General features: G+C 47.5%; 1 protein-coding gene across 1 annotated transcript in view; it reads left to right on the top strand.

Moving 5' to 3' along the window:
* Positions 1-4,851: 4,851 nt before the first annotated feature.
* The window catches only part of ARHGEF26 (Rho guanine nucleotide exchange factor 26), a gene marked incomplete at both ends in the record, with an annotated part of 37,411 nt that continues 15,091 nt past the window's right edge, over positions 4,852-27,171 (top strand). The window contains 5 exons of the mRNA XM_079539904.1: positions 4,852-5,625; positions 7,104-7,143; positions 8,845-8,990; positions 13,453-13,509; positions 16,893-17,053. Coding sequence (XP_079396030.1) covers positions 4,852-5,625; positions 7,104-7,143; positions 8,845-8,990; positions 13,453-13,509; positions 16,893-17,053 — 1,178 coding nt within the window. The remainder of the gene's footprint in view (positions 5,626-7,103; positions 7,144-8,844; positions 8,991-13,452; positions 13,510-16,892; positions 17,054-27,171) is intronic.

Below are 27,171 nucleotides of genomic sequence, written 5' to 3'. Positions count from 1 at the left end.
AGCTTATTGTGCATTGTACAATGCCATGGAAAAGAACTGGTGAAATGAGAGAGCAGGTTCTCATGCAGCTCCCCCGGGCATGCAGTCAAACGTACCGTTAGGTGCAATTGGTCATGGCCAGCCAAAATCATGGCCTTCTTGATGTCAGTACAAAACTCCTGCAGTCTTTCATGGTGCCAGGACCTCACTCGTTACACGTGTTGATGCATAGTTTCCACTGGAGAAACCTCAGCCAAGAAGCTCAGTGAAGTGTGGAGTCAAAGTAGAGTACAAATGGCAAACTTGAATTTAAGGAGGAGAGGCATGCTTCAGTGTCAGCTCGCTAGAGAAAAGCAGATAGAAGCTTCCATGCCTCACACGCTGCATCTCCCCTGATTCTGTTGCTATGGCATTCATCGCATTCCAGTGTTTGTCATGCAGCAAAGGGAGAGCGTGGTGCATCACTGTGGGTTCTCGGCTGTCTGGGTGCCTGGGTCAGCTCCAGCATTTCTGATAGTCAGCCCACTTTAGGTGAGTCAGTACGTAGGGCTGAGGTATTTAACATGAGAGGTGCAGGTTTCACCACCTCAACCTCCACTCAGGGCAGGTGCTCTGCTGCGTGGAGCTGGGCACGGGGTCTGCCTGGTGCACGGCAGGAGGAGCTGTGTGCTTCTGGGAGCCCCTCCATCTCTGTCAGTCATTAAGGAAAATGGTCAGGAACGCAGTGGTTCTTCAGAGTTTCTCAATATTATTATTTTTGATAGAAACAGAAAGTTCATGCCTCCTTTTTGTTCTTTTTTTTTAACAAGGAAGAAATGTTAGCTCCTTGGAAACATGCCTGCAGTAATGACTGCCCCTTCTCTGTCCCTTATTCAGGCGTTGTCTGGGCAATGTGCAGGCAAAGAAGGAAAAGAAGAAGAAAATAGCATCCTTCAGCTTCAGAGACGTGGTTGTGCAGGCTCCCAAGCTTTCTGTCGTTTCTAATAGCAACCACAAAATATCTTCAGCTGTGGCAAGCATTGCTTCAGTCCTTTTGTTTGGCAGTGTTTGAAGCACCTTATCTTCCTGCTAGGCTCTTTAAATAGCAACATCTTCTGAACTATTTCTCTTCAGTTATAGGAGTTTGTTCTGCGTTTTTCAGACTGTTCTCCTATGGGAAGGGCATTGTTAGCAATAATGAGATGAAATTCACTTTCAGGCATGTAAATGGAATATTAAAACTGGAAAAATACCTATAGAAATAAGTTGGAGATGGGTGGACTCGATTTTTGATTTCACAGTTGTCTTTTATGACTCTGATTCACTGCACATTGTGTGAACAGAACATGCAGGTAGGTGTGAATTTTGGAAAGTTTGGTAACTTCAGTAGAAATAATGCACCTGGCAGCAGACAGGCCTTGTCACCCAGGGCCTCGTTATCTCCATTGAAGTCCCTGCAAGCTTTATAGTGGAAGTGTCGTAGATACAAAGCTTGTTGGAAAATTAAAAGTAACCAGAAAGGAGTTCAGATAATTCTATTGAAGTAAGACAGGGCTCCCATATGTCAATTTAAAATCCCCCCACCCCCCTCCCAGACTTGATCAGGATACTGAAATCTCAGGTTCTCCCTGCTGGAAGATTCTCAGGGGATTCCCTTCATTCCCAGTGAATGGTGGGCGCCAGGCAGCTGCTGGAGAAGGTCTCTGGATCCACTTCTGATGCAGTGAATGCAGGATCTTGCTTTATGTGATACTGCATACAGTGGAAGCACCAGTTACTGCTGTGTCCCATTAACTTACGCTGACTGTATCTGAAGGACCCCAAAGGCACACTGATGGCTTGGAGTGACTCGCAGTCTGTTGCTGTTAGTGTGCACAACTGGCTGTTACTGGGAGCTGCTTCAAGGCAAGGGATAGGGAGAGAAGAACTTTGCAGTGAAACTTTTTTCATACTCTGGCTAAAACAAAGGCCGTCAGAATGCCAACATTAACAGATTCTTTTTTCCTACTGTGCAATCTGTTTTTTTCTCCTGAAAGCTTTTTAATTAATGCTACAAAGCATTAACTTTTGCTGATTATTGTAACAACAGCAAAAACAACTAAGAGGGAAGTGGGAAGAACCAAGGAACATACCTCTTGCTGATTGATTTGTAGTTACAATTCAGCTGAACATTGTTCAGAATAAAGTTGTGCTGAAAAGAAAGGGCAGGGGAGGCAGGAGGGGAGGCTGTGTCCCATCCTGGTGGCTTTGAGCGCAGATGCCTGTGCTGCTGGAGCAGCCCCTCCAGCACAGCCCTCCTGCTCGTGGCAAGAGGCACCGCTGCCTTGCTGGGTTCACATCCCTGCCACAGAGGGGAGAACAGCAGACGTACGAGTGGCCGGGCTGCATCCAGTCCTTTGTGTTTGTGGTGTCCTCTGTCCCTGCTGTTGTTGTGGGACAGGGAGCCCTATTGGTTCGTGCATACTAATTACGATAGAGACTTGCGCTAATCTGAGAACAGTTGGCTCATTTTCAACTAACTGTAAACAGGCTGCCTGAAGTCACGAAGAGAGTCTGAAAAGAACATTATTGATATTGATATTTCCTAGCTGCCAGTTAATGCAGCGGTGTAGAGCTGAGTGCAGATGGCAGAGCAGCCCTGGAGCTGGGCACAGCTCTGAGCCCTGCTTGTGCAGGAGGGCAGTACCACACGGCACAGCTCCCAGCAGCTGTGCAGGGTTGTTCTGCTGCATCTGTGAGCAAAGCTTTTGCTTCACATCTGCTCATACCCCAAAAACAACTGGGACAGAGTACTGATAAAGGTACCATATGCCATGAAAAACGTGCTGAATGAGCAGCTAACCATCTGCACGTGGCATCAGAAGAATACAGGGAGTAAGAACAACGTGGCGGCAGCTTTGTGCGCTGCTTTGTGGTTTGGTAGCCAAGGACCAGCCCTGTAAAGGCTCCAACCACTGTCAGACTTTGGATATATTGAAGCTTTAGGGTACATGTGAGTACTGAGCACAGGAAGGGCAGCTCTGGAGTGGCCGTGAGCACCAGCATCCAGCTCGCTCCGTTAGCAGTGCACTGAGATCTGTGGCAGAGGTGGTGATGCTCGGAAGCACACTCTTGCTTTGAGTGCAGGGGGGGATGAATAAGCTTTCGTTCTCCTTGGTAGATTCTCAGGGAATAACCACATTCACCACTGAGCTTATCTGTGTGTGCCTTGTGCTTGTCTGCCTGGTAGCAGCCATGATAAGCACTCTTTGGGGGGTTGTTGCAATTTGGTGGCAGCTGGGCCCAGAAACACTTTCTGCTTTGGTTCGAATTCATTACAGCAGCTGGGGGATTGACTTGGTTTGCAGTAGGTGTTCACAGCTGAACTGGTGGCCCCACGGACACAGCTGGGTGCTGCTCTCACAGGTTTCATTGCTGTGTGCAGTGCTGGGGGGGCTGTGCTGGGCAGAAACACTGTGTGCCATCTGTGAGAGCCCTGCCGGTGGGCACGTTCAGCTTGGTTAATTTGTACTGATCTGACACTGAGAGCTTACTGGCTATGGGGTGTCAATAGTTACACCTCAGTTTCCTTGTTTTAAATTACATAGTTGATTCTACTTTCATTACAGCTTCAGTTTACTGCAAGAGCCTGTTTCTTTAACACTGTGCGTGAAACCGAGTGCTGAGGTGGCCCTTCAGAACTAGGAATTATCCTTGGAGTTGCATCATATTTAATAAGTACGTATAACTCAGTAATCTTGTAAAAGCTGATTACCTCAATTATTAATAATTAGGATTTATAAGTTAAGTAATATGCTGCAACTGTGCCCTACTGGCAGATCCATAGGGGAAGCTGAGAGATTATTTTAGAAATGTTCCTTATAGCTGCTGCATAGGGTGGTGCAGTTCTGAGTGACGAACGGGCATTGTGGGGTGTGGGTTGTGTGAAGGTGCTCTGCCAGCGTGGCTTCATCTCAGCAGCAAGGATCACATCAGGCGGTTTCAGCGTGCTTTGCTTCGTTTTATTCTCGTAAAGATTCTGGTTAAACGTAGTTACAGAGGTGCAGCCCCGTGCGTGCACTGCTGAGCCCGGGGCTGGCAGCGCCCTGTGCCGCACATCCCCGCTGCTGGGACGCATCCCCTGCCGCGAGCTGCCCGGCCCTGCGGCAGCGTGGCCACAGGGCTGCACCGCGACGCTTCGGCTGCTGCTCCTTTGGGGCTGGAATCTGGAGAAAGCAAGGTTGTGCCCTGCACGTGGGGGCAGAGCCTCCGCTGCCCCGAGCTGCTCTCGGTGTCCTGAAGGTCGCTGAGATGTGAACGCGGAGGGCATCGAAGGCGGCACGGACGGTGCCACAGCGTGCGGAGCGGCCCGGCGCTGGGCGTCCCGAAGCGGCGGGCCGTTCCCGTGCCGCATCCCCGGCAGGTGCGCTGGCGGGGCGGACTCCCGGCCGCGTTCCCGCTGGCGCGAACCGGCGGGCAGCGCCGTGGAGCTTACCGGAAAGCTGCCGCCATCGCCGCGCGGTCCCGCCGCTCCGGGCTGCCGCCGCGAGCCGAGCGCTCGTGCGGTGCTCCGCGGGAGGCTCGGGGCGGGCGCGGGGAAGCCGCTCGGCGCGTTGCCGTCACCGGCAGCCCTCGGGGACGCGTTCTCACGTTAACGCCTAGCCGAATTACATCGTTTTGCCGGAGCCGTGCGGGGCGCAGGCAGCGGTGCCTGCGAGGCGGGAGGTGGCCGTGTTCGGGCCCCGGCGGCGCCGCGCGGAGGTGAGGCCGCGGGCTGCGAGCGAGCCGGGCCGGCTCCTCCTCCTCCCCCTCCTCCTCCTTCTCCCCCCCCTCCCGTCCCGGCGCGGGGTTGCGGCGCTCGGAGGGCCGATCCGCGGGGCGGGACGCGGCGCTTCCGCCTCGGGGGAAACGGCGATGGACGCGGGCGGCGGGGCGCTGGGGAAGAGGAGAGGCACCGCGCGGCCGCACGGCAAATCCCGGCCGCAGTCCTGCCAGAGCCCCGGCGGGCTGCTCGTCACCGACTTCCCGGTGGAGGACAGGTGCGCCTTCACCCTCGCGCAGCCCGCGGCCACCGTCAGCGCCGCGCCCCGGGGGGGTTCCCCGCGCCTCCCCGCCCGCGTGGGCTCCGAGCCGCCGGCCGGGCTGCTGGCGCTGCTCTCCAGCGCGTCTCTCGGCTTCGTGGCCAACGGCGCTTTTCCCGGCGGCCCGCCGCCCCGAGAGGCTCGCGGAGAAGCCGAGGGTGTCTCCCGTGCCGTGACCCCGGAGCGAAGCGTCGCACCCCCTGCCCCGCTCCCCGAGCGGCCCGCCGTCACGCTGAGCACCAACAGCCCCGCCGCGCTCAAGGTGGGCACGCAGCAGATCATCCCCCGCAGCCTGGCGTCTGGTAGCAAGGCGACCCACAAGGGTGGCGGGCACGGCGCGGACGCGGGCAGGAGGGTGCTGAAGGCGCGCAGCATGGTGGAGAGCCCCGGGGTGCCGCTGGGCGCCGATGAGGAAACCGAGGGTGAGCCGGACAGCCCGGGCGTGCTGCGGCGCGGCCTGCGCTCCACCTCCTACCGCCGGGCCGTGGTGAGTGGCATCGACCTGGACGGCTCTGCCAACTTCAAGAAGAAAAACAGAATGTCTCAGCCCATACTGAAGGCCGTTGTTGAAGATAAAGAGAAGTTTTCCAGCCTGGGGAGGACAAAGGTAATTGTGCTGTGCTGCGGTGCATTGGTTTGGGTGCTGCAGGTTACACGCCCGCACAGCTTGTTGCCTCGGTTTCTTCTGTAATGCTCCTTTATTTCCAGTTTCTTTTTTGCTACCAAAGCTTCTTTGTAATTGCTGGCGAGTCCTGCAAATGGCTTGAGGTGGTGCTTCCAAAGCAGCAGCAGGGATGCTCCAGGCAGCTCCCAGAGTGTGCTGCCAGCCTGGTGCTGCCCTGGCCCAGAGGTTCTGTGTCACGGTCCATGATGCTTCAGAACCTGCAGCCAGATAGCAGTGAACAGGAAAAGAGGCTCTGGTTTTGTTAGGTTGTGATTGCTGGAGTAAATAGACAGAAAAATAAATATAATATAAATATATATATAAAATATAAATAAAATAATATAAATATATAAATAAAATATATAATAAAATAAAAATAAAATATAAAATAAATATAATATAAATATAAATATAATAACTTCCACCTTGCTCGGAGGCACTACTTTAAAAGCATTTGAAGAAATCAGAGCACGGCTTTCAATGGAGCAGAGTGCCCAGCGTTAATTCCTGATGAGCCCTAGGGATGGTACGTTTCTGTAGAGTGTTAGCACATTAAAATTTCATTATTAAGCTTCATTACAAACAATTCTTAAATGTCATACTGTTCTGATCTTGTGGTTTGTTTTTTAATACGATTTGTTACTGTTATTTAACATAGCGGTGGATTTGTGCAGCGTTATGGAATCGTGCAGTAGATCCATGCAGAGGGCTCATTTGCAGCTGCTGAAGTCCTTATCAGCTTTGTGGCAGTTTTTGCCAAATTAAAGATGATGGTTTTGGAGGCTTCTGTGAAGGTGGGAGTGGTGGTGAAGCAGTGATAGATGAGAGCTGCTCCTGCAGGAGGGGTTGGCTGGAGCTGTGCACAGTTCGACCCGGAGCAGCAAGGAGCGGAGTCTGAGGCGGGATGCCGTGACACTGCCCGACTGCACACAGACTTCTTGCCAGTAGCTCTTTTCTGTGAAAACTGACTTAATGGGCCCTGCAGCACCACAACAGCTGTTCTGTTTCAGAGCTCTGTTTTGGTTCTCAAAAGCGGTGTTTGTGAAACTCTTTGTGTGGCTCTTTGCAGTGTGCAGAGCCCCGCGCGGCTCAGACGGAGCCTCGTGTCTCCTGGGGAAGCCCTGAGACTGAGCCGTGCGCTCGCGGAGCCCTCGTGGTGGTGATGCACGTCATGCTGTGAAAGCGTGAGGAAAATAAAACGTTTGGGACAAATGGATATAAACAGCGTGAGAGGAGGGAAGTGCAGAGCAGCCCTTTGCTTCTGTGATGAAACAGTTGTATTCATGAACACGTGTCTGACAGAAGAGGTTTCTGGAGGAGGTCCTGCTTAGTCTGTGCTTAAGTATGGCATGAAGTTGTTACTGGTGGTTATTTTGTTTTCTTTTAACGTGTTTATGTCTCTTTCCTACTAAAATTATTAGAAGAAAACGCTGAAAGGACAAGGGACGTTTGATGGGGAAGGTAAGCCTGCTTCTGTACATTAAGAGGTGCTTAATGATAAGCAGAGTGAATCTAAACATAATTTTGCACAGTTCCTTATTACTTGATTACACCAAATACCTTGTTTGCCAATAAAGTCACTGTAAAACGGAGCCATAGTTCTGGCACAGCCGTTCTTTAATGGATACTTTAAAGAATATGGAACGATGGGTTACAAATGCATTTTGTTTGAAGAATTTCTTCTCAACTTAAGCTCCTGTTCCTCTGAAGCTCTCAGCCTTAGCAGACCTGCAGAGGAGGTGTAGGTGAGGCTGTTTTTCCAGCTGGCAGACACAGCTCCCACAGGTCAGCCTTGGGGTCAGCGCTTGCAACAAATGCCTGGATTGTTATTCTGAAAGTTCAAGGCTAATGCAGCTTTTCCCCCCTTTACACTGGGAGCAGAATGCTGGTTCCACTGCAGTGAATCCCTTGACTTTGTAAATCCTGTATTTTTTTGCTACCTGGGCTTCAAATTTCAGTGTCAGAGAAAAGCTGCCCGTGTAGCTGCCCTCTCTTGTCACTCATTAGTTCAGAGCTTCCTCGGGTTTGCTGCTGACAGTATTCAACTCAAAGAACTTCTTGCCTGGCAGCAAATCTGTGGCTGTCGCAGTGAAACTGCTGTCATACGACTGCTGCTTCCCTTGGCCCTGCTTAATGCCTCCTGAGGACATCTCAGCTGCTGCCTTCCCTTCCCTTTCCTCTTGCTTCCGTCTTCCAAACTTTACGCTGTGTCCTGTTTGCATCTCTCTGTTTCTTATTCTCATCTTTTCTTGCATTGTCTTCTAATTACTTCCCTGGATTCTGTAGTGCCTCTCAGCATGCAGTTATTGTAAGGGATTTCCTGTCTTCAGAGTATACAGATTACATAGATGCGTTCCAAGGAGCAAACAGCAGCCCGGTGTAGCACCGGGCCGAGGGGCAGAGCAGAGCCGTGGGGTGGGAGCTGATGCCTGCAGGCGCCCGCAGCTCGGTTCGGTGCAGTCTCTGTACATTACTCAGCTCCTAAAGCTCCCTGTCCTTTTCTGAACGCTTTTGAAAGAGCGACCAGGAAGGTTGGGAGAGGCAGAGGGCGAGCTGCTCATTGCCTTTGTTGCTAATGGGCACTGCTGAAGCTGTTACAAAGTATGAGAGTTAAAATTCATAGGCTTTATTCTTATTCGGGCAACCTTTGAAGTTTCTGTTTGGAATAGTTCTGCCTTGAGGATTCTGAAGCCTGGGTCATTTCCTTCTCTTAGTGAGGTGGGAAGGCGGTATTTAAAGCTGATGGAGTAGAAGGGGGAATTGGTATTGGATTTACAATGGCCTTTCTGATGAAAATAGCTAGACCTCCTGATTGATGACTGCTCTGCTGACAGCTCGGTCTGTTTTTTAATTGCTGGCTAATTATGAAACGTCATACGGCAAACCAGGACGAAAAAATTGTTTTCTGTTTTTTTCTTGACAAAGGACGCATCTGTTCTTTAATGCAGCCAGTGTGGATCTTTTTGGTAGCGCCACAGTGATCCATTGTTACTGTACTGCTCCATTGTCCATCCGAAATAAGATGCAATCTTTGTCTTTGGGAGTTTTTGAGCAGCACGCTGACGTTGTCATTTCGTTCGTTGTTTAAGTGTGACTTATTTTTTATGAGAAGCAACTAAATAACCTTGTAGCAATTAATGGCACATTGTTATTGCTTTATAGAAAATGCTGTGTTATATCAGAACTACAAAGAAAAAGCTCTGGACAACGATTCTGATGAGGAGTCTGAGCCCCGAGAGCAGAAATCAGATGAAAAGGTTATTTTTCCCTATAAGCCCCTGAGATCAACATGGAGTCAGCTATCAGTTGTGAGTATTTAATCACTGCATAGCCAGACAAAGGATGTCTGAGTTGCTCAGAATGCACTGAAGCAAATCTACTTGCTGCTGAGTCTTTTTTCCTCGTCTTTTTTTCCCTTCCACAATACAAAGTTTCTGTGGGTACTTCTATCAACAAATTTGTAACTACTCAAATGTTACCAATCCAGGTTGTGGTTGTGCAGATTTAGATTTTGTTTGGATTTGTAAGGTAGCACATTAGCTTAAAAAGCACAAATCATGTTCTCAGTCAATTTTAGTAGGTTTAGACTCAGGCTCCTGCCAGAATCATTTTCTGTGGTGCCGCCTCTCTCTGTCATTTGCTGGCACGAGTGTGTGTAGGCTCACGAGGATACAGGATGTGATTTGAAGTGACCAGGAAATTTCAGTGTAGTTTAAAATGGAGTTAAACAGAACTTTGAAATGCAGAGGACTTTGGATTTCACAATCTTACGCTTTAAGATACGTTTCTTTTTAAAACTATGCTGGCCAGAATAAATCAAGCACATCTCTTGTGTTTGTGTGTGTAGTCTGAGACCTTCTGCTTTTGCCAGGCTCCAGAGATGGTGGCTTCAGCCCTGCCTGCAGGTGGTGTTGGCAGTGCTGGTCCTTAGAAAAGCTGTGGCTGTGAATGGGGATGCTGAGTCAGTACTGGCTGTAGCCAGGGAGGAGGCTCAGCCCTACAGCGTGCTGTCAGTAGCTTGGGGCAGCGTGGAGCGAACCTTACATAGCTTTTAGTCCCTTCTTATTCTTTTGTTTGGTCCCAGTGACTGCTGGGACTACCTGCTGTGTTTACTTTAATAACTATTAATGCTGAGTAAGATTTTCTCAGTCTATCTAGACTGTCTTTTTAGAAGAGCTGTCTTACAGGTGCTGTGACCTTGTGGCTCAAGGTATTGAAATATGAATATCTCCGAGTTGTTAATTACAAAGAAGCCAAGACAGTGTGGTTTTAAAAAAGATCTGCTTTGAATTTTCTTTCAACAGATTGAGTACTTAAAATGTAGTTCATTTTGCTTAATACTGCAAAAACATTGTTTCTAATGAGGACAAATTGGTTTTCTTTTGCCTTCTAGGCAAACTAGCAGTTAGTTAGCTGAGGTATTTCAGAAGGAATGATATTCAGAAATAATGACTGCAAAAATGCTAATTTGTCTTGAGACTGAAGTAGAATTGTCTCAGTGAGAACCAGTGGTGTGTTGTGCTTATAATTACATAAACCAAACTCGTTCTTCACCATTTCTAACACGGCAAACTTGTTCTGTGTCTGCACTTGATTTACAAGGCTTGAAGTGGGAAGTAAATGGGAAGAGGTGCTCTGTGAAAATCAAGGGTGGGAACCTGGGAGTCTCGCAGTGTCTGTTTACAACTCTCGGGAAAAAGTGCATGTTGTCATTTTGTATTAAAAAGAGTAAGTGCTGAATTGTAGCAGGAAGTCAGCTGGGAAATGCTGAAGCGTTGGGTTTCAACGTGTGTTAGGAAAGGCAGAGTGTAGGAGGTGTCTGCTCCTTGTTAGCAGTGACTGTGCTGGGAGATGAGGGGAACGACCACGGAGCAAATCCATCACCTGTGCGGGGTGTCTCTGGCCGTGCAGCCCTGACAGCTGATGTTGGTCTGCTTTTGGAGGTGAAACCTTCACGTTTGAGTTGTTAAAGCCTTCAGACTGTAATAAAAAGGTGCTTCTATCTTCTTGCAGTATCTACACATACGTGCAAGTAAGAGACTTCTCAAAGAGCTTTTGAGGTCTCTGAAGTAGGATAGTATTTAAATGCAGCTCCTTTCAAACTCCTCCTTTCAGCCCTCTTCCTCTTTAGGTTCCTGCGGCACTTTGAGCCAGCTTATCTGCTCCCTGTTCTTTCCACCCTTCCTCTGTGAAGTTTTAATTTGAAGAGAATAAAGAGTTTTTCTAAAATACATTCCAAAAGCATCTTAAAACATTTTTTTTAAGAACTCACAGCAATCATATGCAGTGGTGCTATCTGGTATCTAATGTATGACTGCCAAGAAACGCAGCGCTCAGCTGTGATGGATAATACCAGCGTGGTGCTGGGTGTGCAGGGAGCTGCAGGACCCAGCAGGCAGGAGGGCAAAGCCTGAGGTGGCTCTGCTGGAGTGCACTGCCAGGGGGATCCAAACAGCCCTCGCCTCCATGGGCCGCCTGCACTCTCGTCTGACTGCATCTCCTGGTAGGCTGGGAACTGCAGTGCCTGCCTTTCCAGCTCCTCTGAGCCTGGAGAGCACACTGCACATTTGCTTTTTGTTACTGCAGTCAGTGCTGCCCTGATTCCTGTCTGTATCCACCTTGTCATCTCGTGTTTGTTTCCTCTTCTTTTTAGACTGCTGTGGGATAAGCACTGTTGTGATTTTCCTCTCTTGCTCATTAAGCAGGTTGCTTCTCTGAGCCACCCTCGCCGTGACCTTCCATGGCTGCCTCTTCCCTTTGGTGTCAAGCAACAGCTGCCTGCCTCAGGGCTGATCTCTGCATTAGCTCCCCTTTCAGAATCAGAAGGCTTGTGTCCATTTTGGTTTATGTTGCAGCCACCATTTGTCAATGAAATATTTCCTGTGAGTCCTTTCCCCTGTGTAGCTGTTTCTTTAAAGGAGTGTCCTGTACCTAAGTGTGGGATTAACCCCTCATTCTCCTCCGTTCTTCCTCCTGCTGTCTGGTGGGCTCCATCACAGTTGAGCTGTGGGCAGGAAGCTGTGCAGTCCTGGGGGGGCACAGCGGTGCTGGCCGTTGTGGTGTCCCTTGCAGCTTTGTTGTTACTGTCTTCTTAAGCCTATATTGAGTCCTTGTGGATGACATAGCACCACAAAAGTGGATTTTAGAATCTTAAAGCTAAAACATTTTGGGCAGAGTGGCATTTTTTTCACATAGCATGATGACATTGGTCTCCACATTTGCATCTCTTTTTGGAAGCTTGAACATTGGTTAATCTTGAGCCGTTTTGCTTCTGCAGCTGATTTACATGTGCTTTTTGGTACGTGCAAACGCATGTTTGCCACAACAGCAGTCACAAAACACAGCTTACGTTTCTGGAATGTGAGGTTAGCAGTTCCTGCATTGTCCTCGCTGGAAATTTACAGTTGCTCTATTAACAGGAAGCATTGTAATCTCTTGGATATCTTCATAGGTATTTCCTGTGTCAGCATATTTTTAGAAAAGCCCTCCATGACATCCAAAAAATGGTCACTTCATTTCCTAGTGAGCACTTCCAAGCTTTCCGGTTGTTGATGGAGAGGTACTTCAGTAGGAAGGCAGCTAGCTGGTTCTTACGTGGTGCTTGAAGTCTATGCTTATGGTGAGGTATTCAGAAGAGCAGTTACTCAAATACACAAATGGAGAATTTCTGTTTTCTTTGTCAATGTGAAATGCCAAGCAGTCTGCTGCAAATGAAGTACCATTACCGTGCTGCCATCCTCGCTGGTGAGCCTGCTGCCCGGCTTTGTGGGGGTGCTGTGCAGGAGAGCAAGAGAGACTAATGCAGCCTTTAAAATTCCAAGGAGCAGGTGGAGAAGAACAAGCTGCTGCTGCTGGTCTGTTAGGAGCTTTTGGAGAAACCTGGTGGCAAGTGGGAGGATGGAGGTGCACCCGTTGAGTGTCTCAGGAGCAGCTGAGGTCCTGTCCAGACAAAGCTCTGCAGAGCATAGTGCCTGTGCCCTGCTGCTGGGGTCACCTAGGAAGTGCACACAGCCAGCCCATCCTGGGTTGGTCAGTGCTGTCCTGGCACGTGGTTCACACTGGGAAAGAATCAACTTGAGAAGTGTGGTGTGGGTTTGGTAGTGGAGTGTGTGGCCCCAGCTGTGTGATGAGCCGGCTCTGCATGGCTGGTCTGGCTGCAGGACATGGAGAGAGGAGAAATACTTCTCACTAAAGAAGTTAGGCATCATAGGGCTGGGGATGGCAGCATGATGAGGCACTTACTCAGGACTTTGCAGGTCTTTTGAAGGAAAAGATTCCTCCAGAAGAATTTTTGACCAACTGGCACCTGTCTGAAAAGACCTTAAGGTGTGTTTCACAAATTAAGATACTAATGTGTTTCAGGCCAGTGCAGAAAATGCACCTTGTGATGTTTGGTGTCCCAACTGACACATGTACTTGAGAGGAGAAAAGAGTTCTTGTGCCTCTGTGTGTGTGTGTGTGTGTGTGTGTGTGTGTGTGAGAGAGTTGTGCTTGAGTCCTACCATGGAAGTGCTGTGCTGGTTTTTAATTACTTCTTTTTATTGTTTGGAGATATTAAATATTGTACATTGTTTTTGTACATTTGTTTGTGATGGTTCATTGTTGTCTATCTCAAGTAGAATAAAATATGTATGAATTTTTAGTGCTGTACTTAAATTGCTTCTTAGCACAGTGTTCAAATAATTCTGCATATTTGATGTTTGTTGTCTCCAAACCACGTTTTTCTACAAGATACATTAATGAATTCATTGTTTTGGTGTTTTTTTTTAGGTGAAAAAGAATGGATTATCAGAAGCGATCAGCCAGGAAGAAAGAAAGAGACAAGAGGTATCTTTTAAAGAAAAATGTTCTTTTATGTTGATAACTCAGGGCTGCTCTGCATGTCTGGTTCAATGCTCTGTGTCGGTTCCGAAGGAGAGGAGCCCAGCACGCTGCTCCCTGCCCTGGGGGAGGCCTGCCCCCTCCCCTGCTCACAACTGTGATGCACACAGTGTGCTCCTGCAGCAGGGCGCCTGCTTGGTGCTGCTCACTGGGAGCAGCAGCTGTGTAACACCAACCTCGTGTTCACAGAGGTGGGAGGCAGCACAAACAGGGCAACTCCTTGCGTTGCCCTTCAGCTGTAACTCACCTCGTGAGCCATTCTGAATGGGGTCTCTGTGCCCCAGCATTCCTGATGCGTTTCCTTTTGCACTGAAATAAACTGGGAGCATCCATGCTGTCAGCAGTCAGCGCAGGAAGCAGCAGCAGTCACTGATGCAATTCTCTTTTCTCTCTGTCCCTTTCTATCTCTGTCCCTCTGTCTCTCTCCTTTTTTGCTCTTTTTGTTCTCTTTATCTGCTTTCCCCTCTCTCCTTACTTACAGGGGCTATGTCAAAAAGAATGAGAGGTGTTGAAAAGAATAGCCTGACCTAGCCAGCTATTATATCCCTGCAGCTCTTGAGGTATGTCCTTCAACAGAAAACAAAAAAAGAAAAAAAGTGATGTTCTGTCTTTCGGTTTGTTTTGGGGTGGATTTTTGTTGTTGTTTTGGTTTTGGAATAGCAGCACTGCAGAATTACCTGCTGTGGTGGTTTGCTCCAAAATCTCCATTTCACTTCAGGACGTACCTTGGTGAGAGCTGAGTGGGGCTTCCCATGGTGCTCACGGGTGTGTGCAGCAAGCCTCACACCTGGTACAGCAGTGACCTGCAGCTGTGGTGTCCATATACAGATACTGAAACGTCTCCTGTGGCATGTGCATGATGAAGACCATAGGGATTTTGTTTGTTTTTAATAATCCTGCATTTCCTTGGCTATCTTCTTTTGCTTTTTTGGGCTGTGAGCAGTTGAGGCTGTGTGTTCTGGTCTTCTGTCCCCTCCTGCTCAGAAGCTCTGAGTCACAGGGCCTTTATTTTGGTCCTCATGTCCTCAGGAGCCTGTGGTCTGTATGTCCCGAAGCCATGTTTGCATCCCCTCAAAGACAACCAGTTCTTCAGCTGTCTTTTAAATACAAAGTCTTAAAATTCACCAAAATAGTTTCAGCTTGAGGGTTTTTATTTGAATATTAGAGGCCTATCTTTTCAGAGTGAAACTAAGGAGTATTTTCACGATGTAGTTGTACTGTCAAGTCATGTATTTCTTTAAAATTATCTTTTATCAATTATTTTATTATTTCTTCAATTTGCTTTTTAGAGTGGTTATTTTTGCCATCATTATACGTTGTCACTGCAGAAAACCATATTTTTTTATTTGAGAGAGTGAAGATTGGAAATGTGATGATGGGCAAAGGCCGCAGTGCCCTTCTCAGGCTCCTTTCTGCCTGTGGTCAGCCCTGCTAGCTGGTACATCTGCTGCTGGGGTGGGAGTACACCTCTGTTCTCCTGGGTGCTGAGGCGAGTGTGCTTGGTGAGCAGTTTCACGTTAAGCATCACCTTTGCATGTACTCCTGCACAGTAGTGTTTGCTCTCATGAAGAACGTGGGGTGCTGTAGCTGCTGCCTTGCTGCTGCTGCATCTCTGCCTGCATTCCAGCAGCTGTGGAGGTAGGCAGGAGGATGGAGTGATGCTGCTGAACCACGTGTTGGCTGGGCTTCCTTCCTTGTGTGGGCATTGTCCCTGTAGGTTTTCTGTGAAGCTGATGAATCTTAATGGCTTGAGCCCAACCTGATCAGCCTCAAGGGCTTGAGCTAAAACAGCTGCTTCTTCTGAAGAGGGCTCTTTAGCAGGGTGGGAAGCATTTTGAAGGCACAGTGTGGGAACACTGCATCTCACGTTATCTGGGAGAAACTGCATGTGATCAGAAGCTTACCTCAGCAACCAGCAGAATTCTCTAGACTTAAACTCTTCAGAGAGAATGTCCCCAATGGAATTTTTTAGTTTTCTTCTTTCCCAGCGTTGTTTGTGTCAACTGCAGGCTAGGATTATTCAGCATGCTTGCAGTCTCTCTTGGTTTTATATCTTATGGACAGAGCCTCTCTAGAGCATCAGACCACCTACGTGAGCACCCTCTGTAGTCTGTCACTCATAGACCCTTTCTCTTTCTCTCTTTCTCTCTCTCTCTCTGTTTATAGAGCCATGGTCATCATCCTCTCTAAATACTCAGGTTTGTGGTATTGCATTTAAAGCTGGGCTCTCTCCTGTCATTTAAGGATGCTTGGAAAAGTTAATTGCAAATAACTAATGAAGTGATACATGCAAGTATGAACACCAGTTATAACACAGAACTGTGTTAGCTCTGCTGATAGTATTATCCCTTGTTAGCTTTGCACAGGGGGGTCACACTGGTGACAAATGCCATTTGGTGAAGCTTGTGAAAGAAGTGTTCTTGAAAATTTTTTCATGATTTTTCCCCAGTGCATATGTGTATAAAAATGGTAGTGGACTAACAGCCATAAAGCCTGGAGGGGTAAAAGATGTCCAAAGGCTGGATAGGTTTCCCTGTCAGAGGTGGACATGGAATGAGGATTTCAAAGTCCAAGAGTCCACTGGGAGGTTTGCCATGAGTGCAGCCAGCGGGGGAAGGGTGTGAGGCTGTGTGCTGTGAGCAGTGGGATGGCGGCGGGCACGGGAGGCTGCTGTGTGATCCAGTGCCTGGGCTCTGGTAACTGATGGCACAGGGGACAGGCTGCCACATTCCTGCCTGCCCAGCCCTGGGCTTGGCCCTGCTGCAGGCGTCCCAGCTCCTAAGTAGGGGCTTTGAAAGTGGCGGAGGTATCAGTGTTGATCAGTGTTGGTACGCGTCTAAACCCTGCATTTTGCAAATGGTTTTGCTTTCTGCAGATTCTTGGGTAAGCAGAGTTGTTAGCTAAGAATGCTTCTAGGCAAGTAACTTACCAGTTTCTCTTTAAAGAAGGCAGCAGCCGAGTCTGGCTGGCGAACATTTGTGTTACAGATTGTAAGTTTCCAGTCAGATCACAGAGACAGGCATGTGTTTTTAAATTACAGACAAACAGAAAAGCCTCTTCTAAGTACGAACGGGCAGTGATCACCGCTGGTGTTACATTTTTGTCTTCAAACACCATTTGCAGTTGTTTTTAAAAGTCTTAATGCGGCTTTTGGTCCCGGTGTGAAATCGCTCATTTCCAAGGGTAAAACACACAGCTCTCATGGAAATGAAAACCCGTGTTACCGTTTTTAGCTTGCAGCCAATGCCTTCTCTTTGCTTCTCTCCACAAACAGAAGGGACCCAGCCTCATCAGAAGTAACCCTTCTCTTTCACCCCTCTGCTTCGCAGGCCATATTTGAAGTGATATCTTCTGAGCATTCTTACTTGCTGAGCCTGGAGATTCTGATCCGCATGTTTAAAAATTCCCGGGAGCTGAGCCTCACAATGACCAAAACGGAGAGCCACCACCTTTTCTCCAATATTACAGATGTTTATGAAGCAAGTAAAAAGTAAGTGTACAAATGCAAAAACTCTTTTTTGATTGTACCTCCCTATAATCAAAATGTCTTTCAAGCAAGAAGTGAAACGTAGCGTACAAAATAGTGTTTTCACTGCTACCACAGAATGGAGCAACAGCCACAATGTAAAGGTTTTGTGGAAAGTTTGGGCCTGGAATGTAAGAATGTGCAGTCAAATGTTGCACCTGTTGTAAAAAAGTAATTGAATTGGAATGGACTTTGGTTCTCTGCACCACGAGGTCTGCAGTGCTAAGGATTTGCGTTAGCATAAGGCAAAAGTTACAGTTTTGATTTTACCAAGCACAGATTTCTGCATCTGTGATACAACCAAGACTCTCTTGGTTTGGATTGTATTTTCCTGCTGTATCTGCAGGCAGCCCCTTGGGTAGGAGAGCTTTGATCAGTACTGCTCGTGATACGTGGTGGTATTTGCAGGCTGTGCCTTACTTACCCCTGTCCTGAGAGGCAGGCTGCTCTTGTTTGGAAAAATCAAATCTTTTTGCACTGGAATTCTCTGTTCCTAAAATGTAACACCTGTTTTCTTTTCTGACTGTACTGGTTTAGCAAGGAGCGCTTGCAGGTAGGCTGAGCTAGAGATGTCTGGTTATATTTTAATGACATAAAACTGAGTTTCCTACTTGAATCTCAGGTGATTTTAAAGTGCTAAACATCTCTTCCTGAACCTTCATGCAAATGTGAAGATAGAAAAAATAGTGGTGAATGTGCACAGCAATTTGTCAGTCTCACTTTGTTCTTGTGTTTGAGCTCATGATTTGTGGAATAGACTTTGGTATTAATGTATCTGAAAAATGGTGGAGGCAGGAAGAATGTTGTGTGTTTCAATAGGAATAGTATTGTTGGCTTCTGGATGGTTCTTAAGCTGGCTCTTGATACACTGAGCAGTCATATTTAGTTGTGCAGTCTATCAAATTAAACTTACCTTGCCCCTGTTAAACTGTTCAGAGTTAAGCAGGAGTTTAATACTTGCCCTTAGGAGCTGACTCTTGCCAGTGTTGTCCTAAGTGAGTCAAATCTGTTTACTTTCTGCTTGGTACTCAATGTGCAGCATGCTGCGCAGCTCTGCTATCTCCTATGTAAATAGCACGGGCACTGGGAGCAGCACTGTGCATCCGCAGCACATGGCAGCAGGGGCTGCTCAGATCTGCTCTGCTTTCGTCTTCTCTTTTTCAAGTTTATTTTTAAAATTCTTCCCTACAAAGTCAGCAATGGAGAGGAGAGGACAGATGCAGTATGCATGGAGCCTGACGGGGAGGGAGTGCTGGCAGGACTTCCGTGGTGGAAATGGTGTGAAGCCTGTTTTATTATTGCTGATAATTACTGTCAGAATCATTTAATGTTGCCTGTGTGCGTCCATGTGCACTCAGAGTGTATTTCACAGTTACAGATACTGCAAATTCTTCTTCAGAAATTTATTTCATCAGGTTTTGCTTAATGGTAACTTGTTGTTGCTTTAGTGTGACCAATAGCAGCACCAGAAGTTGAATTACTTTCACTTATGTAACTAAAGAATAGAAATGTGTCTGCTTCTTTTCTGGCACCTTATTTCTGGCTTGAAATGAAGCTGAAGGATAAAATGTTGTTTGATCTCCTACACTGTAAGTGCCCCTTGCCTTCCTTGTGGAGTACAGAATATTTGCCTCATTTCTGACATGGGCAGTGGCTGGGGGAGCTCTGCCAGGCAGGAGTGTTTCTGGAATCAGCCTTTTCCACAATTCATCTTTCTTTTAGTCCCTTTTCTTTTGTCCCCTTTGCTTCTTTCTTGCAAAAACCATGTTTTTCTGAATTATTTTTCACCAAGCCTTCATTCCCTTTGTAGAACTTCTCAGGTTCCATGTTCTAAGCCCTGGTGACATCCTTTCTTGGCTCCCATTTCTCCAAAGCTACACGTGCTGTGGAATTTTAAATCGGTTTTGCAGAATTTGAGTGCTTGTCTTCTGTATTTATGCAGAAGTAGGGTTTTATCCCATGGAGCATGTATGTTAGAGGGTCTCATGTGTTGTGTCAAGTAGAAACCTGTGGTAGGAGCCATGTGATAGGCATTTGTTTGAGCTTACCTCAGTCGTGGTCCAGCATCTCCCCGTTGCTCTTTGCTCATCTCCTTTTCCTACAGTCGAGATCTGTTGGTGGAAGCTGGCTGTTACTGGATCCCACAGCCACTGCAGGGAGGTGAGTTGTTGGGCAGCAGTGCTGTCAGAGGTGCAGGTTGTCCAAGCCCTTATTTTCTAGTAGTACTTTTAAAGGCTTCTGCCTGTCTGCAATGTGACTTGTAAAAGTAGAGTATCATGTGCTGATTTTTTGCTAGGGTTTACAGAAACATCTGTTAGGGGGTAACTGCTGTCTTTTTTAGGTAGCTTAATAGAAATGAAAGGCTAACGAGCCTGGAGAATTTGCTGCTGCTTTGAATTGGTTCTGTAAGCAGCAGTGGAACGTAGCAGTACAGCTAAGCTGTGATTGTTTTTCCTGTTCTCGGTGACTGAGTCTTCAAAACCATGAAACCAATCCGCTTCTGAATTTCTCAGTTCAAATATTTAAAGCAGAGGTGGGGATAGCAGTATGTGTATGGGAATTCTGTAAAACCCTTTTGGTTTGTAGTCCTCAGAGGAAGTGGGTGGGGAAAAAAAGAATGGAAAACCCCACGCTGCCCAAAAGTTATATTCTTATTCTTTTTGGTCTGGAAAATGTAATGGCTTAAGAGCTTGATTTAGTACTACTTGGAGTGAAATCAGAATTCATAACCCTTCTTAAACTTAAATGAAAGCATATTCTGTTTCCTGAATTATGCAATACTGTTAAACTATAACAAAATGTGCTCGCTTTCTGCAACCTCACTGGTGTAAATAATGCAAAGGGCTTTAAGAAGCCTCTTTCTCAGTACCTCCACTCTGTTCCCAAGGTCTTGCACAGGAGCAAAACCCATCCTTCTGTTGGAAAAATGTAACAAAATCAGGCATCTGTGCCACTAGATGTGCTCTGTTTTAAGCTGCCTTTAGTTTTCTAAAAAAGACGAAAGAAATGGGAGTGCATGGGTGCAGCTTTGGCTTGCTCAGACAGAAGTTTAGCGAAGCTGAAGAGTGTGATGGATAGAGGTGGAATCCTCAGTCAGAACTGCTTAGCAGTTATATGTAGAAACTTTGGCTTGGAACAGACTGAGTGGAGCTCTCCAGAATGCCAGGAGAGGCCCCTGCGCACACGAGGCTGTTGTAACTGAACAACACTGCCTTTGTTGGAAGATGAATGCAGACAGTAAAGATGGTCTCTGCTTTTGGGAGGTCACTGGGGTGCTCCTAACAGAGAAGAGTTGGTCTGAACTGTGCATGCAGCATACTTGGTGTGTGTTTGTTAAAACATCCTAACTCCTTAATGGTGCATTTGCTGTGTATGCAGTGTGATTGCTCCGAGCTGGTAGGGCACAAAATCACACAAGTTGCATCCAGGCTCAGAGAGGGCTGTTACGCTGAGATGTAACCTGCTGGGCGTGCCGTGGCTCAGCTTATTTGGAACTAAAAGCTTGTGTAGTGTGAGAATGCTGTGCAGTCGGTCTTAGCAGTCGAAACTCCATCCAGCCTCAATGCACGGTGCAGGGAGGTCAGGTTCCCAGGGGGCTCCTGGGAAGGAGGAGCTCAGGGAGCAGTGAGGGAAACATCTCGAGCAACAATTGCTCTGAAGGTCAAACCCACAGCTTTACAGCAGGTGGAGAGCTCTGGTGTGTTTCTTGCTCTGCCACTGGGGCAGCAAAGGGCTTATGGATATGCAGAGCATTAACAGAGGAAGGCACAGACAGAACTTACCAGGACAAATTCAGACTGTTGACTCTGCATGTTGACTTCAGTAGAGAAAACTGTGTGGGTTGTGAGGTAGCTCAGCATCTTATCTGAGTACCTAAATTAAATTCTAATGTGTGAATATATCCTTGGATCCAGATAAGCTTTTTATAATTCCTTCTTCTGTAAGTTAGATTGATGCATCATCTTTTTCCAATATCCTTATGTATGGCAAACCTTAATCTTTCTACTTGGGATAACGTGGTGTCAATGTTCATTGAGGACATGCCTGCATTGGGTCAGTTAACAGTCATTAGAAGCACTACTTTTAGAGAAGGCAGGGTTTTGTTACTTAATTTATTTCAGAGGTCAAACACGAAAAAAAAAAAAGCCAAGTACAACAATAATAGTAGTAATAATAACAAGAGCAATGGAAGGACTGTGAGAAGACCCCAGGTGATTGAGGTGAGCTGTATGAAAGCGATCTGTTCACGGGCTGCAGCTGACTGGTTGGATTTCCCAGTACCAGTGTGTAACAGTCAGTAGCATCCTCTGCTCCCACGTGGCCTGACAGTCTCAGTGCTGGATTTATCACAGTTGTTGCTGTAGCCAGCTGTGAAGGAAGCTGGTGCCACTGAGCGTGGTTCCCAGGTGGCTCAGTGACACTGCAGGGTGTTTGGGGAGCATTTTTCTGCTCCTGTAAGGAAGGCTGCTCGTGCTGGAGGCTTTGAGGTGGATAAATGTCTCCCTTTTCAGTAAGCCTGAGTGGCAGCACTGTGTACAGTGGACAGAGAAAGGCAAACAAGGAATTAAAACCCTCCCGCAGGATCTGAGTGCTGTGAGGTACCTGTGTGCAGGTGGGTGCAGGCACCACTGACCCACAGCTGGTGCTGCTGATTCCTGGGCTCAGTGTGAGGCTCTGGTCCTCGATGTGTGGAGCACTGCTGAGTTTACTCTGTGATTTCTGCCTTTTTTTCTTCATTTTTTTTTTTAATGTTTTATTGCTGATGGGGCCAATTTTGATTGTCAGGAGGCTCCAGGGAGCCCAGGGAGTGCACTGAAGAGCTGTGAGTCCAAATACCACTTTTTCTCTAAATTTTAGGTGCTGACAGAACACGTTCAGGCATTTGTATCGCACTCATGACTTGGGGCAGTGAGTTTATTTTGGTGTTTCATCAGCTCTCCTCCTTTGGTTTGTTTGGACATCAGCACTAGTTGCTGAGCTCTTCAGCTCTGCTGTTAAGGGATTATTTGTTTGGAGAGTTCTTTCAGCAGCTGAGAAAACTCCCTGGGCCGACCTGACCATGTTTGTCTGCAGTTGATGTGCAGCACTGGCATAATTTGAAGAATAATACCCAACTGGAACTCGGATTCCTGAGCTGGTGATTCTTCTTTGAGAAGTCAGCTTCCTTGTTTGAGGTGGGACTAGAGGTTCACTGTTCAGGGAGTCATATTTCTGAGTTACGATTCTGAACGGAATCACAGTTTCCTTAGGTTGGTTGGTGAACAGAATTTGAAAGAGAATGCTTTTTTAGGTGGTTAGAAATGTTTGCACACGCATGTATACCTACATACATGTATATATATAAAACTACAACAAATCATTCTTTTCCCAGCTGTGCCTCTCAGCATAGGAATCTTTCTTTCTTTACCTGAGTCTCTGTTAATGACTGTTTTTAACATAAACCCCAGCTGCTTTTCATTGAAAGAAAAAAAGAAACATCCAAACCCCAAATCTTCCCTATGCCAGTGAGTTAGGATAGTTTTGGCATCAGATAGAAATACCTTGTTGTGAGCTGAAATACTGATGGGAGCTGGGATGTAAAGCATGCTGCAGGTGACGGCCCTGTGAGGAGCACAGCCAGGAGTCCTGCAGCCATGGTTGTGCTTCGGGACCGGCGCAGTCGGTGCTGGGGTTTCCACTTGGTGGTGGTTTGCATTTGCTGCAGCTGCTGGCATCACCAGAGCTGTGCCATAAAGCTCCCATCTGCTGTAATACTTATTTGTGCTGAAACCCGTTGCTACGTTGTATGAATGTGTTCTCAGTTTAACAAAGCGCTGCCAGCAGCAGCGTTCCGAGCTGAATTCCTGCAACCTCTGGCTCTTCTTCTGCGGCCTGAGCTGTGCAGGGAGTTATGTGTGTGTTTGTGTTTGAGGACAGTTGCTGTGCAGAGCAGTGGCACTTGCAGTTTAACGCTGTGCAGCTGGAGCCAGCAGCTGCATAGCAGAGGGGCTGTGCAGCCACTCCTATGGTGCCGTTCAGCTGAAGCTCTGACCTGCGTGAAGCCTCTGCTTTGGTGCTGGTTTGTTCTGGTTACAGCCCTTGCACCGCTTTTCAGCTTTTATTGTTACTGCAGGAAGTGTAAAAGAGGAAAACCGAATTCATCTGCGTATTTTTGATAGTACAGCTCATGGATGTTCAGCAGCAATTAGATCAGTACAGTGGGAAAGGCATTACAACAAAGGTGTGATGATGGAAGGACCAGCACGATAGAAAAGCGCTGTAAGGGAAGGGAGGAAGATTGCTCACCCATATCAAAAGATTCTAAGATCAGAGGGGTGGATCTCCAGAAAGAGCTCCTTCCCCAGTGGCAGTCAGCCCATCAAAGGGGTCCAAGAGAGGTGCAGCCAGGCTCCACCCCTTCTGGTCCCACAGCTGAATTGCCTTCACCTGAGCTCCCAGGGCTGACCTGGTCCATTCCCCAGGTGCTCCATCAGTGGTTCAGGCCAGGACTCAGCAGTTCCCATACAAGCGGTTATTCAGACTTTTTAATCTGTGCTTTTCTTGTGGCAAGGCTGCAAGGAGGGCAGCAGCAGGCAGTCCTGGTGGGACTGAGCAGAGGCTGCTGGTGAGGGCAGTGAGCGCTGCCAGCCCCTCTGTGTGCAGGGGGAGCACACAGCTTTGGGAAGGCTCTACATTGTACGTTGCCTGGAAATGGCTGTGTTTAGCAGGAGGAGGTATGTGTGTTCCTTTGGCTCCTCTCCTGTATCATTGGGTCAGTGTGCTATTTTAAGATGAGATTTTAAAGCTATACAGTCTTCACAGGTCTGTGAATCCCTGAGATGGAAGCTTTCCTAGCAGGTGTGTAACATCACCAATACGGGGCTGTGGCAGCACAGCAGGCTTTCTCCCATCACGCTGCTTGCTGCAGGGCAGCCTGGTTCCTGGTCCCTCTCCTCTGTGCTCCCAGGCCTTAGCTTGATGCGCTCACTCATTTGGGTGTGTAGCAAATCAAGGGTGTTAGATGGGAGCAGCTTCACTGCTGTGGGCAGTAGGCTTCACAAAAAGATCACAGAACCACAGAGTTGTAGGGGTTGGACAGCACCAAAAGCATTGTGAAGGTAAATGTGCATTTTAATCCCTGTGCCAGAAATGCAGGTTGTTATGACTTCATAACATTTATAATAGTAACTTGAATAATCGGCAGTTCATTTCCATGTGCAGAGTAGGCTTGATGGTGGGGGATGCTTTGGCTCCTGGATAGTAGTTTTGGTAGAATTAGTTTTCTAACTCTTCTATGGCCTGCCTGGTTAGAAGCTCATGGCCAATGACAATTTTAATCCAGCGCAGCCTAATTTTGACATAACCGGGTAATAAGGCAGCGCTGGTAAAAATGTAAATCCATCTTGCTTATTATCTTTGCTTAGGGGTGAAGAGAGAGCAAACATTGAAAAGGAAGACTGAGCGAAATAATTGATGTCACCACCTTTACTTGGTTGATTTGTTCATTGCATCCCTTTAAGTAGCACTTGTGCTGGGATCGATGGGAACTTGGTGCTGGTAAGGGAGGCATTGCTGAGTCCTGCAGCGTAACATTGTGCTGACACTGCTGTGCTCAGCTGGCTGAGCCCAGGCTTGGCAGGAAGCTGTGTGTGTCAGGTAGAGATCAAAGCAGTGCCAGTTAAGAGGCAGAAGTAGCTTAAGAAAACTGCCTGAGCAAATCCTGGCATGTTGTTCCACATGATGATGGACAGGTTACTGATGATGTGCTTAGAGGGAGAACCTTCACACAAGGCTCCAAAACTGCAAAGGGAAACTTGCAGTAGTGCTGGGACAGCCCTGGTGCTGCTGTGTACTGCAGTGTTTCTCCTTCCCGAGATGGAAGAGGGAACAAACAGGAAATTAATGACATCTGTATTGCTGGGTCTGGCACACAGCCTTTAGGAGAGGAAGAGTTTCAGGGTATTTTGGATGGGACGTTTCTCTGAAACAGCACGGGGCAGGGCAGAGGAAATCAGTTTCTCTGTCAGGGTGCTGTTTGACTTTCACTTTGGTGGAACTAGCTTTAAGCTCTGGAAATAAATGCTTTATTAGGTCCTCCTGCTGCTAAGAGAAAACAGTCACAGGGCAGAGTGCAGCTAATTTGTAGCTGGTTAAGTTGGCACTGAGTGAGTCAGTTCTGATCCTCACGACAGAGTCTGTCTGAGAATTTTAAGTAGAAGTGAGTTGGGACGTGCCTGTTTGTTGGTTGCACTGTGGCTGCTGGGCAGGTGACTTTGAGTCCAACTGCAGTGTGATTTCCAGCAGTCATGTTTCTTTCCGTGCGTTCTGAGGGTGATGAGATGTGGGAGTGCTTTTTCTGTCCCTTTTTTCCTTTTTTTCTTTTTTTTTAAGGTATCTCCTACTAAGCAGGATTTGTACTGATTCCTAGAATGGCTGTGTCTGTTGGTGTCATTGGCGAAGCACGAGAGCAGCTTTACGAGCGTCAGTTCCAGCGCAGCACGATCAAACGCTGGCTCGGCGTGCGGTAACGTGGAGCAGGGAGAAGGGCTCTTAGCTGGCAGGGCACTGAGCTTCTCCCAGCCATCAGTGGGTCTGAGAGGAGTGGAAATGAATTCCGGTCCTCTGCAGTTGTGGTCAGCAGCTCGGAGCTGCCTGCTGCGGTTCTGCTGGCTGGCAGAGTTTGCTGCAGCTGGGTGTGCTGTGCCAGCACTGCTGTCTGTGCAAGAACTCATAGGTGACCCAGTGGCAGTGTGAAATAGCTCATGCTTTGAAATGAGATGGTTGGAGAATAGGAGTCTGGAGGACTGCGCCTTCCAAAATTGGCAACGCTATGAATGATACTGCTGCAGCACTCTGGGGGAAAGGGAGGAGAAAGCGGTAAGCAGTGGTGGATGTACTACATCTGTTTGTGAGCAGTGTCCTGGTATTCATTAAATGCCAGCAGCTGGTTGAAGCTGCAGGTAGTGTGCAGTCAGAGCTGTCAAACTAAGCAGCCAACCCAAGGCGCTCCATCTGGCTGTGTGGCTGCAGTCTGAGCGTGGCCATCATCAGTCAGACAGCAAAGTGTGTTCATTTCTGTGAGCCTCTGTTAACACACCTGCATAATGAGCTTCTCTTTGTCCTCCTCTCTAGTCCTTACATCTGTAAAACAAGCAGTGCAGAGCGCTGGGGCACCGAAATGAGATGCCTCAGGGTGACAGGCTTTGAAAAGCCAGTGGTTAGTAATGAGAAAATAGGATAATGGGCCAAAACAAAACAAAACTAGACTTCCCAGTGCTTTAGCTTGATACAGGGCCGTGTGTTTCAAGTATTTGTGCTACTTTGCTGTGCTCCAAGTCAGTTTTTTAGTTAACTGGTTTATCCTGGCAGATTACCTGGTTGTAACACTTGCAGGCAGGAAAAATACCAGAGGGATTTTCAGTAACTTCTAGATGTTTTTTTTTTGCATTGCACTGATGTCAGATGGCTCTAATGACCTGCAATAGCTCTAATACCAATTCATTTGAGCCCTTATACCCCAAAGGGTCAAAATATTTCTAATGAGCATTGTTGAAATGAAGGCATTTGGTTTTTGATAAAATTACAAGGGCAAGAAGGAGTGAAAAGCTCTTAGAGGTCAGAGGGGCTCTGACTTGGAATAGAGGATGAGCAGCAGGGAAGAAGAGTTTGCTTTGTTTCCTCTTTGTTTCCATCCTGTGTTTGGAGTTAATGGTAGACTGAAGCAGATAAGACAGTCACGTACAGTGAGCTGTCTTTGTGATTCGTTTAGCAGTTCACACTCTATTTACTTGGACTTATTCTGGTATTGTACTTCCCTTATTACAGGAGGAAATGGTGATTTAATGCTGTGCTTGAAGTTGTTCCATTTCTTTTTCAACGCCGTTTCTGGAAATTCCCGTCCAACCACACTGTGTGGGCCTGGGTGGTTTTGGCAGCAGCTGGGGGGTGGTGCTGGGGGAGCTGTGCCAGCTGACACCCACCGCCCCGACATCAGCAAAAGGCTTCCCACGCTGCTCTGCCAGAAGCAGGGATGACCTCACCCTTCCACAAACTATTCAAATTGTCATTAGGTTATAAAAGCCACGGGTTGTGTCAGTTGAAGT

This window comes from Tetrao urogallus, assembly GCF_951394365.1.
Source record: "Tetrao urogallus genome assembly, chromosome: 9".
In the NCBI taxonomy this organism is placed as follows: domain Eukaryota; kingdom Metazoa; phylum Chordata; class Aves; order Galliformes; family Phasianidae; genus Tetrao; species Tetrao urogallus.
This window is presented reverse-complemented; position numbering and strand designations above follow the sequence as displayed.